The sequence below is a fragment of the Megalobrama amblycephala genome, linkage group LG17 (assembly GCF_018812025.1).
Source record: "Megalobrama amblycephala isolate DHTTF-2021 linkage group LG17, ASM1881202v1, whole genome shotgun sequence".
Classification (NCBI taxonomy): domain Eukaryota; kingdom Metazoa; phylum Chordata; class Actinopteri; order Cypriniformes; family Xenocyprididae; genus Megalobrama; species Megalobrama amblycephala.
In genome coordinates this window covers 20,956,776-20,970,039 of record NC_063060.1, presented here as the reverse complement: position 1 = coordinate 20,970,039, position 13,264 = coordinate 20,956,776, and the positions used below count along the sequence as shown (strand labels likewise).

General features: G+C 37.3%; 1 protein-coding gene across 7 annotated transcripts in view; it reads right to left on the bottom strand.

Moving 5' to 3' along the window:
* The window catches only part of LOC125250758 (gamma-aminobutyric acid receptor subunit alpha-2), a 158,028-nt gene that overhangs the window by 115,504 nt on the left and 29,260 nt on the right, over positions 1-13,264 (bottom strand). For 6 of the 7 annotated variants that reach the window (XM_048163485.1, XM_048163484.1, XM_048163489.1 and 3 more), the window contains one exon: positions 8,759-8,874. In XM_048163485.1, coding sequence (XP_048019442.1) covers positions 8,759-8,874 — 116 coding nt within the window. Of the gene's footprint in view, positions 1-1,963; positions 2,013-8,758; positions 8,875-13,264 lie in introns of those variants that run through there. The other variant, XM_048163490.1, reaches the window with a different exon arrangement.

Genomic DNA, 13,264 nt, shown 5'->3' with positions numbered 1-13,264 from the left:
CTCTCTCCTGAAAATATGCTCCTTGTCTTTGAACGGCTGGAATATTATTACTTATTCATTCTGCTTTGTCTTTTCAAGCTCTCGTATCATCACTAAAGTGTTAAGGGTAGGTAAGTTTTATACCAGCTGGATCTTTAATATGCCAAGACCAGCGTGAACTTCCTCTAAACACAAAACCGTGAAGAACCGTACCTGCCTAGAATGCTTTATTGCTCAGAAGTTGCTCTTTCCTATGAGATTTAACCCTTAAATGCGTGAATGTTTCACCAATCATTATTACATATTTGGGTCCTTATCGACCCGGAGCTATATCTAACACGGATGGACTTCTTCCTGTCGGGATAATATAAAACTCTCCAGATATTAGAGTAACAATTACAGAAGAATAAAATAAAGCATATTTTGTTACCTTTTGGAGCATGGAAGGGTTCAGTTTGAGCAGATGTTTTATGACATCATCACATTCAGCATCTCGCTCATATTCACGATCTCAAATATATCCTCAAAAGTGTCATTTTCAGCATGTTCAAAATCAATTTTTTGATTGCTGATTTGACTGCGCACAGTACTTGCAGTAAATCGCTGAGCCATTTCAAGTTTTGCTGATGATTCTTCCTATTCTTTTGTTTTCTGCCTGCAATAATTATGAGTGAAATGTCACATCATCATTGTGTATCAAATATTGCCACATTGTGGAATAAAGGTGAATTGAGCTTATTTAGTCAACAAAGATTCAATTATTGTTGTGCAGAAAAAAATATTTACACTGTTGCACACCTCGGGTCATTAGCAACCATATATAATTTTTACAAAAAAATAATGGGAAAACAGGCATTCTTTTATATATTTTTTTTCTTGTTATATTGTTTAAAATGAATTGATTGAGGAATACTAAGAAGGTCTAACTTTAAAAAATGAATGAGGAGGAGAGAATGACGTCCCGGGTCACTAAAGACCCGAGGTATGTGTTTAGGGTTAACACCCGAAGGTTAATGGTAAGGATGCACCGATACCATGCTCATGTACTTGTACTCGTACTCATAAAAATACCCCCGATACCAAAGACCGATACCTCACGTGACGTAACTGACAGAATTTCCCATGCACAGAGACACTGGCGGCAGCAACAGAAACAATGTCAGCCTCAGAGGTGTGGAAATACTTCAGAATTAATGATGACAACACACACATTGTGAACTGCCTGCTTTCAATCACAATTTGTTATCGATTAGTGAAGGCGGGATAGGCGGAATCATGCTTAATGATACAGACCAGAAGCGCTTCAGATATATGTGATATCTGAAAAACAAGTTTATTTCATTTGTATCTATAGTATTTGTTGTATTGTTTGTAAGTTGTTTGTAATTAATTAAGTTTTTTGACAAGCACACACAAATTATTACTTTTTTCACTAGAGTAATAATAAAGAAGCTGTCCTACATTCATTAGTCTCACTGTGTTGTGCTTGGAAAACTGCAACATCACCAAAAAGAGAGAGAGAGAGAGAGAGAGAGAGAGAGAGAGAGAGAGAGAGAGAGAAGGAGAAATTATCATGGTATCGGTGCATCCCTAGTTAATGGCATTCTCAGCTATGATTCATTAAGGTATCAATAGTGTTGGGGAAAACTCACATTATTAATGCTACTAACTAAGCTACAATTTTCAGTAGTTTGACAGGAGCTCATTTTTTACTGAGGTAGTAATCGAACACACATTCTCAAAGCTGTCTCCGTTCTCTCATGTAGCCCTAAGAAGTGGCGTTTTATTAGTTGAACGAATCGTTTTGGTGAACCAATCCAGTGCTTCCCACACATAGACTTTACTTGGGCGGGCCGCCCACATATAATAACGGCCGCTCAAGTATATTTGGAGACACATTTTTGCTTTTATTATTTTTATCCTCTTATACTTTTATATCAGCGCAAGATAATGAAACCATCCGCGATCGAATCGCGTTTCGTACCTGCTCATTATGTGTGTGTCAGAACTGTTTACTCCCGCTAACATTCCCACGGGCGCTGCATGTTGCAAAGTCACAAGGGGGCGCTGTTGCGCGTTCTACGAGCTCACGCAACAGCACTTCAGACTGCTTCAAAGTGATTCTCAATCAATGAAAAGCGCAGATTTATGCCAAGCGATTGCTAATGAACTCAAGTTGATGAATTATTACAATGTCTACTTCATGGCCTTTATATAAAATGTTTTATACGGTTGTAAGAATCTGAAGGATCAGCCTGCAATAGTACAGACATTTCAAAATAAGAGTCCCGGTGTATTTCGGGCTTGTTTATAATTAAAAGTCTAGTAGTCAAAAGTCAAAGTAACTAAAAGTTTTTTTTCTTTTTCTTCTGGGCATTATTGGTATTTTGGTTACGCAACAAATTGTATTTAATTTGATTTTCATTTTTCATAGTAAATTATTGTTGTCTCCCCCACAGGAAGAAAAGACTAAGAACATTATTTGACACATATATTATTCATTTTATAAATTTTACTAGTAAAATCTATTGAAATTAATTTCAGTAAATAAAAATACTGTTAAAAATCACACATTATTTGTTTGTCACATGTAGTAGACCATTTTTGTGCCATAGGTAATAGGAGGATTTTTCGCCCGGCTACCACCGCAAGTATATTTCAAACCTGTGGGAAGCACTGCAATCAAATGATTCAAATGAATCATGTGATTCAATTTAATAAAGTAAGCTCATTTGAGATGCCAAATGCCAAAAGTAGACAAGAGTATAGGCACCTTCAGTCTGTATTTTACTGAGGAGTGAAATACAGTAAATGCAGTCAAGATGGACAGTGCTTTGTTGTGATACATTGAATATAATTTAAATTCTGTTGTTTTTATATGAAAATAAATATGATGAACGAGACACCCAAAGAACCAGTTATTTAAATGTCAACAATCATCTGTCCCATACAGAGATCACACTGTCAGTGTTTAAATCAAACATTATAGAAGAGAATAAAACATCACGGTTGATTAAACCAACCACTGTGTCGTCAGAAAGTCACTTCCCATCATGCCTTTTGTCAGCGCAGTCGGGGGAAAGCATCTGTGCCTGACTGTGCCATCTGGCACATTTTTTTTTACATACGTCAGTATGACATCAGAGCAAGTTGGGCCACACTTGGACACATTTCTAACCGAAATGCATCTTTTGGTGATCACCGGAATTGGTTTTGAACCGATTTTGCTCATCTCAAATGAGCCTAGTGATTCAAATGAATCAAATAAATGAAAATATTCAAATTAAACAAGCTACAGGGAGGAATCAGAATCCCTACCACTAGTAAATGTATCTGTTCAAGAAGGTGGATAGTAGCTCAGATCATTTAGACTCGAAAGAATTTGATGAGAAATGTTTGCGTTCATATTGAGAGCTCTGACTTTTGACAGACGTTGGTACCATCTAAGCACAGTTTGAGACATTGCTAAAATCTCTTCTAAAACCCTAAAGGTGAGATTACTGAGGTGAAAAACAACTTCTATTGAATTCATTTCATTAATGTCAAGGAGAAACTACTGAGATACTAAAGATTTCCATTTCTGATTTTCTGTGAACCGGATAAGGTACAGGAATCAGATACTTGTTATAAAATAAAAATTCAAATTTCTCTTATCGATTTCTTTGTGTGCATTTTAATTTGACTATAAACCATTCAAGCGCAAGTAGACCTGCGTGCTGTGTTCTGTGCTGCACAGTACACACATCCAAAGTATGCGCACAGAAAGAGTGATTTTAATGTGATTTTAAACCATTCAAGCACAAGAAGACTTGCGCACTGTTTCCTGCAAAAGTATTGATTTCATCCAAAACTTACGCACAGAAAGCCGCCTCTCATAGTGGAGTTTTCTTTCGGATCATTTTGCACTTGAACATAGAAATACACAAAAAAATACATAAAAATACACAAGTGAACATTGTGATGATCCCGGCACTTTGTTTTGGGAGCGTGGTGATTGGTTGCCCCGCCTACGACTTAACTTAATTTGAGCCTAATGAGACTCTGATTGATTTTAGGGATGCACCGATCCGATATTCAGATCGGTATCGGCTCCGTTACTGCCATTTTTGCCGGATCGGGTATCGGCCGGACGGGACCGATCCAAATCCGATACTGTGCGTGTACTATTCTGTGTTATTGTTAAGCTCCACAAAAGGCACAAAAACATTAAAAAGCACAATTAAGTTTCTGTGCACTATATTCCAAGTGTTCTGAAGCCATTCCATAGTTTAATTTGAGATTACAGATAAATGTTTAAGTCGTTAAATTAAAGTTCACGTAAATGCCTCCCTCCGCTGCAGCTGTCGGTCATTCTCCATTCAGCATTCAAGCTGTGTGTCGCGTTCGGTTACGACAGTCAACACAATGAAACTCTCTCCAAGATGAATCAATGTTTCTATTATTATACTTCATCTGTAGACAACGATACCGGTAATACAATACGCATCAATATATCTTCACTTTGTGCTTTGAACTTTTCACTGCGGAGCGCTGTGATTCCATGATGCTTCAAGCGCATCATTCTGCACACGGGATGCGCATATAAGCGCTTTGTGCCGCTCGGTATGGGAGCCGTTCATATTATAATACTTTTGCACAATGAAAGATTGTTAATACATTGTTTTGTTCTGTCCTATCTATCATATGTTGCTGCATCATTTTAATTTTTATATTTTAATTATAAGACATTTAATAGCATCTGATTTCGTCCACATTTTCATATTTATTCACAAACGTATAGGATAAACAAATACATATTGTGAAAAGAAAGTACTATAAAAAAAAGTTAAAGTCTGCGTCACTTTTCAGTTTTCATCTTTCATCTCATCTCAACACTTTTTGAGGATCATGAGTGAATGCGATCATCTCTTCCTCTGTACTACTTTACAGAAGGAAATAAACATGAATGAATATCAAAAAATATTTTGAAAGATACAGTAGCTTACCGAAACCTGTATCACGTCAGTTCAATCAGTGTTGTAAACAATGTCACGTATTTACCTCAGAAAAGCCATTCGTTGACCATAAACTTATAGTCAGCAGCAAGAAAAATAAAACAAACTATTTAAAACAAAACGGATTAGAAACTTAACTATGTAAGCATAAGTATTATAATATAATATGTAATAAAATGGACAAACTGTGTGTGTGTAATCAAACGCATCGTTTTCATTTTGTTCTGAACTCGCGCTCTGCTGCCACACTGGAGCGCACTCACCACATAGAGGACAGGGGTGGGAATTACAGTTACAAGTTACATCAGCCTCAGTAATCTGTCAAAATGATGGACAGGCTGCAGATTTTTTCCGTCACTGCTAAAAAAAAAAAATGAATGACAGAAAATTTTCGGTTAACGCGCTTTGAGACGATATATTATATAGCCTACACGCCACACTACCGCCGGTGACACTCCACGACCGCGGTGGCGCGGTTGTCATGCCGCCCGTCAGCCCTAAGTGAGGCATACAGTTTATTAGGTAATTTAGCACTTTTCTTATTACTTGAAGATCGGATCGGATCGGTATCGGCCGATACTGAATCCCAGGTATCGGTATCGGTAGTGAAAAAGGCGGATCGGTGCATCCCTAATTGATTTATTGCATGTTATGCCCAAAACACATCCATGACTCATTAAGTGACTAGGTATAACCCTTTTAGACCTTTTTTTCCACCATTAAACTAGCAAAAGAGGATTCTGACTTCACCCTAAGTTCACCATGCGCTTCAGACCATGCGCTTAGATCGTTAAAATAAGGCCCTTTGTGTGTAATTTGTTTATTTTTTTTATTTTTTAATTACTGAATGTTTACTTGTCCTTAACAATACTTGAAATGTACAGGTGCTGGTCATATAATTAGAATATCATCAAAAAGTTGATTTATTTCACTACTTCCATTCAAAAAGTGAAACTTGTATATTATATTCATTCATTACACACAGACTAATATATTTCAAATGTTTATTTCTTTTAAATTAGAATTAGAATATTGTGAATTAGAATATTGTGAAAATTAGAATATTGTGAAAATTAGAATATTGTGAAAAGGTTCAATATTGAAGACACCTGGTGCCACACTCTAATCAGCTAATTAACTTAAAACACCTGCAAAGGCCTTTAAATGGTCTCTCAGTCTAGTTCTGTACGCTACACAATCTTGGGGAAGACTGCTGACTTGACAGTTGTCCAAAAGACGACCATTGACACCTTGCGCAAGGAGGGTAAGACACAAAAGGTCATTGCAAAAGAGGCTGACTATTCACAGAGCTCTGTGTCCAAGCACATTAATAGAGAGGCTAAAGGAAGGAAAATATGTGGTAGAAAAAAAGTGTACAAGCAGTAGGAATAACCGCACCCTGGAGAGGATTGTGAAACAAAACCCATTCAAAAATGTGGGGGAGATTCACAAAGAGTGGACTGCAGCTGGAGTCAGTGCTTCAAGAACCACTACGGACAGACGTATGCAAGACATGGGTTTCAGCTGTCACATTCCTTGTGTCAAGCCACTCTTGAACAACAGACAGCGTCAGAAGCATCTAAAGACAAAAAGGACTGGACTGCTGCTGAGTGGTCCAAAGTTATGTTCTCTGATGAAAGTAAATTTTGCATTTCCTTTGGAAATCAGGGTCCCAGAGTCTGGAGGAAGAGAGGAGAGGCAACCAATCCACGTTGCTTGAGGTCCAGTGTAAAGTTTCCACAGTCAGTGATGGTTTGGGGTGCCATGTCATCTGCTGGTGTTGGTCCACTGTGTTTTCTGAGGTTCAAGGTCAATGCAGCCGTATACCAGGAAGTTTTAGAGCACTTCATGCTTCCTGCTGCTGACCAACTTTATGGAGATGCAGATTTCATTTTCCAACTGGACTTGGCACCTGCACACAGTGCCAAAGCTACCAGTACCTGGTTTAAGGACCATGGTATCCCTGTTCTTAATTGGCCAGCAAACTCGCCTGACCTTAACCTCATAGAAAATCTATGGGGTATTGTGAAGAGGAAGATGTGATATGCCAGACCCAACAATGCAGAAGAGCTGAAGGCCACTATCAGAGCAACCTGGGCTCTCATGACACCTGAGCAGTGCTACAGACTAATCGACTCCATGCCATGCCGCATTGCTGCAGTAATTCAGGCAAAAGGAGCCCCAACTAAGTATTGAGTGCTGTACATGCTCATACTTTTCATGTTCATACTTTTCAGTTGGCCAAGATTTCTAAAAATCCTTTCTTTGTATTGGTCTTAAGTAATATTCAAATTTTCTGAGATACTGAATTTGGGATTTTCCTTAGTTGTCAGTTATAATCATCAAAATTAAAAGAAATGAACATTTGAAATATATCAGTCTGTGTGTAATGAATGAATATAATATACAAGTTTCACTTTTTGAATGGAATTAGTGAAATAAATCAACTTTTTGATGATATTCTAATTATATGACCAGCACCTGTATATTAGTCAGGCTAGTTGTTTTTGATATGGTATTTTTAAACCATATGCAAAAGTTCCTTGTGTAAGTGTTCTTTAGCCTGTTTATTTTTCTTCATGGTATTCAGCTACAATGAAATGTTTTCTAATAAGAATAAACCTTACTAAACCTTAAGGCCCCGATATACTTCAAACGAAATTGAAGAACGAACTGATGTGACGTCATTTCGAACAAAATCAGGCCAAAACAATGTTCGTTTTGTGTTCTTTTTGGGAGTTCGAAATGGCTTGCCAAAGTGAACTTTCAGGAAAAGTTCGCTCCAGCTGCAAAACACTTTCGTACTACCATTGGTCAATGATGATAACGTAACAGGAGGCGCTTTTCTTATGCTTTCTATAAAAAAATGCTTGCTGTTTTCTCATTTTTGTTGTGTTTATTTTGTTACTGAGAAGAAAGTGTACAGTACATATTTACATATTCACCTATACCCCGCTCTCAGCAGTGTGGGCGGCGTCAGATATTCATTTACAGTATATCGCTGGTCATGTATTTCAAACTTCTTTTTGCCCCTAAACGAAGAACGAAAAAGAACTTTGTTTGAAGTATATCGGAGCCTTTACTACTTACTTTTACCATTAGTGGAATCAAAATTAGGAATTGATGGTAATCAGAATCAATAATCAGAAACGGAATTGGAATTCAAGCAATACCCAACCCTAGACAATGCTGTGAGATCACAGTCCTTCTACGCCTATTAAAGGATGGATGACAACAGCGTCAGACAGATCCATAAGGTTCAGTGAAATCCTGCATGCCATTACAGCCTTTGTTAGCTAAACTAATCTGCTAATGGAAAAATGTCAGTGACACTTGAGTAGTGACAAAACATTTGAAAAATGCTTTCTTTTATGTCAGCCAATAAAGAGCTGCTTCATAATCGCACTGTGTACATGACCACACAAATCAATAAAAACAGGTGCTCGGTATCTCTCTAATCTGAGCTAATGTACTTCTGTTGTCACCGTAAGCACCATAATGTGCTCCTGGCTTCATTGTCATAACATCAGACACAAACTACACTGATAAAACTGCTAGAGATATACCAGATCCAAATGCACTGAGGGTTAATTCTTAGAGTTAGTACCAAGCTTTGTTCAAATCCATTGCACTACAGACAAAGTGATGCTTGAGGAAAGATACAGTAAACTCGACTCTGGAGAAGAGCAAGGATAATTTCAGCCTTCATATCTGGTCCTTATGGCATCTTTCATCTTTAACTGGATATCAAAAGCAAGACATTTAATTCACACACTATAACTCACCTCCAAGTCCGGGTCTCAGCCGGTTGTCGTATCCGTCCAGCAGGCGGTCCAGGATGCGTGTGAAGAGTGTGATGTTGTTTTTGAAGGCATCTGTTGTGGCATCTGCGGACACTGACCTACACAACAAAGGCGCAAACGTCAAGAGTACGTGTGAACTTAACAGTGTCATCGTGAACAGGATGGGAAAGACTTCAAAGATGATGAAAAAAATTTAAGCGGTGAATCTACAAACTGGCTGAAATGAGGAAATACCTGATCTTCAAAATGCTCTTGACGTCTTTTATAACTTCAGTTATTCTAGTTTCATAAACTGCAAGTTACAGCTCTCATCTAAGATGTTCTGAGAATCATTGTACTGGATTCAAATTCAATTTTAAATCATAGCAGCAGACTTTGGGATGCTACTTTAAAGACAGCATTATGGTCAAGCTAGGCTTTAATAAGTAGTAAGTACAAGCTAGTAAAACAAAATAGCTAACTACAATGAAGTTATTTAAAGTTAAGTTATTTATTTTTGTGATACAAAAAGCATAAGCATATCAATATGCCAGCCACATATAATGTATTAACACTAGCGTGATTCCACCCCCACCCATTTTTTTTTTTTTTTTTGGCCAAATAATTTTCTCAGATAAAAACCTTAATTAAGTTTAGTGTTTTGTTCTTCCCTCATCTTTAAAGGGTCATGTTTTAGCCTGGTCGTTCACACCTCTGAGCTGGAAAATTACGTTTACGAGCACTGCAGTCTCATGATAAACGACACGTAGTTTAACACAGAAAGAATAAAGACATAGTTTAATTTTGTCCATTCTCTAAGTCTTTTTTTCATCAGAATAATCATGTCATCGCGTTCAGATACACGTATCAATGTCCGGTTTGCACATTTGAAGAAGACTTGATGAAATATGTGTGCATACACCGTGCTGCTTCATGTTTGGTGCAGGAGAATGTGTGAAATACGTCTATAAAAACTTTAAACATGGATACTTTATGCTCTATAATCCACGTGGCTAGTGTTGTTAAACTCATCACGGAGCTTCGCGCTGAAACCGATCATATGCGTGCTCCACGTGCATATCATAACAATCATATTATTCATGTGTTCGTATTCAAACTTCAGTTCTGACCGCATCGCAGGCAAAATACAAACAACACTCATGTGCTGCTGTGCTGAGGGAAACATACACAAGGCTCGTGTGTCTAAACACACGAGGTGAATGAGCCACACTTTTGTGACATTTGAATTATTCGCTGCAATGCGATTTCATTCGAACATATTTTCCATTTGTGCTGGTAGATTACAGCAAAACAAACCACATGCACCCAAACTTCTGCTCTGGTCACGTCTCAGGAAAACGCATTTTTGTGTTGTAGTACTGAGGTGCACGAGCACCAACGATACGTCTCTGAATGACAAGAGCCCGAGGCGAGAGAAGTGATACTTCCTCATGCATAATACCGCAATTATAGTCGTATGCATACTACAGCGCAGTGATTGGATTGAATGTGCTTTTTCTCATGAATAAATACAGAAACTGTTGACGTCAGCATGTTCGACCAGCCCATACTTGGAGCCAACCAGCACTCCGGATCTTGCCGGTAGTACACGATGACGTCAGATTTTGTGACGTTGGTCCGACTTTGCTTTTCAAACCGGAAGACAGAAATCGCTCTGAAAAAAATGCAAAAATAACCTTTAGTAGTACCTTTAGTGTTTTCAATGATGTGCAGCCTACACATATCTGTTCACAGCTCAAAAAATGTGTTCTGGGGTTTCATGACCCTTTAAATATTTTAAAAAATATAAAATATTTTCCTCATATTTTGATGGTTTAATTGAACTTGTAGTGTCATTAAAAACAAAATTCCCTCCAGACATCATATGTACATACATACATACATTAAATGACAGGCAGGCAATTTTGTATGTGATGACAATATTCTTATACAACTTCACTGAACTGAAAAGACTAAAATAGTTTTGCTGAAATGAATAGGACTTGACAGAGATAGAACTATTCTAGGAGATTGCTTTGATTACTGCCTTAGTTTGCTTGTGCACAATACAATAATATATAAAAAAGCAAGTGTTTTGTCAGACTACATTGCTACTTTTTGATAAAAGTAACCTCTTTTCTGCAAAAGTTGCTACAGTAATTCCCCAATACCGCTATAAGATCTTTCACTCTGTTCCACATGTTCTACTTACAGGAAAGTTTATGTGAAACACTGCTCAGGAATATAATTAACATACTTAAGCATAATTGGCTTAATTAGCATAAGCAATCATGCATGCATTATGAGCGTCAACTTGATCTGTTTGCTAGCTGACTGTTAAACCCTTTAAATGTAAGAACACACTCTCCTTGTTCCAAAGCCTAGTGAGCTACCTACATAGTCAGCATTTTGAGACACTTGGCCAAATTTTACAACCTGAATTCCGGAAAAGTTGGGACATTTTTAAATTTGAATAAAATGAAAACTAAAAGACTTTCAAGTCATATGAGCCAATATTTTCTTCACAATAGAACATAGATAAAAAATATTTAAACTGAGTAATTTTACAATTTTCTGCACAAAATGAGCTCATTTCAAATTTGATGCCTGCTACAGGTCTCAAAAAAGTTGGCACAGGGGCAACAAATGGCTGAAAAAAGCAATACATTTTGAAAAGATTTAGCTGGGAGAACATCTAGCAACTAATTAAGTTATTGATGTAACATGATTAGCTATAAAAGGGATGTCATAGAGACGCAGAGTCTCTCAGCAGTAAACATGGGCAGAGCTGTGAAAGAATGCATAAAATAATTGTGGAATACATCATCTACAGTGCATAACATCATCAAAAGTTTCAGAGAAACTAAATGGGCCCAGGAATACTTCCAGAAACCACTGTCGGTAAACACAATCCGCCGTGCCATCTGCAGATGCTAACTAAACCTCTATCTCTGAAAATTCCCAGCTTAAAAGTAGTAATTACGAGCTTTACGAGGAATGCTTTTTACAAGTTGAAATCTTGGCGTAAAAGCACCTTTAATACACTTTAAATATATGACTACTAAAAAAGTACCAATAAAATCCCATTAAAATAGACTATTTAATCCAATATTTGTGTATGCTATGTATTTTATGCTTTTTAGAGTAACTCTTAGTTAATCTTCTTAAAAACATGTTAACGTCAAACTCGATTGGAATCAAACATGAGCTTTCGAGCTAATGAAGTTGTTCCCTAGTTAGGATGCTGCAGTGCAAGGCAGCTGTCAAGTTAGGCAGCAGCGAGGAAGCTCACTAGGTTTTGGAACAGAGCCATAGATTGTAAACGGACATGACTGTGCAAGTTGCTCTAAATGTGATTTCCATCCAAAACACTCCAAAGTAGTTCAACTGGTAAATCACCATATGTATAAATCTGCGCTCTGCCACGGGGTGATACCTCATTGTAGGGCAAATTTGTAGCTAATTCCTAAATAGGCTTGACATACATCAAGAGTATTTAGTTTTAGCTAATTACATGGCTTTGAAGCCACTCATGTTAGCATCTGGATGAGGGTAAAGCACAAGAAACCTGAAGAGATTTTTTTATAATATCAACCCATTTAGGGTTATAGAAAGAACTCTGGTTCCGGTTCCTCTTCGGTTGGAGGACAAACCTCCCCCTCGTGCTCCTTTCTCAGGGCGTATCAGGCATGACCCAGATTAGGGGGAGGTTTATCTGATCCCGTCCCGATTCCACAGTTATTCAGAGTGAATTCAATTCTCGTGGAAAACAGTAAAGCATATTTCATGAATCGACTTTATGACACAAGCAGGAGGATGGGGTTGCTTATCACATACATTATCTAGATTTATATGATATTGGTTTATTGATTGGTATGGCATGACGTGACCATGTTCACTCCCAGGAGAGAGGTCTAAGTCAATGATTTAATATGAATAAAAAGAAAACAGGCCATTATAATAAGTTCAAATTAAATTGGCATGAACCTGTGCTGAAGTATCAGAGTAATTATAATCCATGTGGTCACTATTTAATCATGGATTTGCAACAAAACCAAGGTTAACCCTTTTAATTGTAATATTTCATTTTAATATTTTGTCACTAGGATCAAAACAAGCAAATTTTAGACCAAAAACACTCACTGGCTACTCCAAAACACAGATGTGCTGCTGTTATACACTCAAAGGGAGATACTACAGGTGTAAAGGACCATTCTGGTGGATTTTACATTTTTGACTTTCCACAATATTTTGCAACCAAACTTTCCAAAACATCCAGAATATCAGACATGATTTATGTCACACTGGCATCAGAAAAGGCAATTGTCTTGATCATATATAAAGCATATAATTCATGTTAGAGACCCCTAATTTATGAAACTGCAGGTTTGACATTTTCTATTATTATGAAAAGGCCAGGAATGCATGATTCGTCTATTAAGTGTCATTCACAAACAAAACATATTATTTTTCAATATTTGGAAATTACTTTTTATTACAAAATATTAT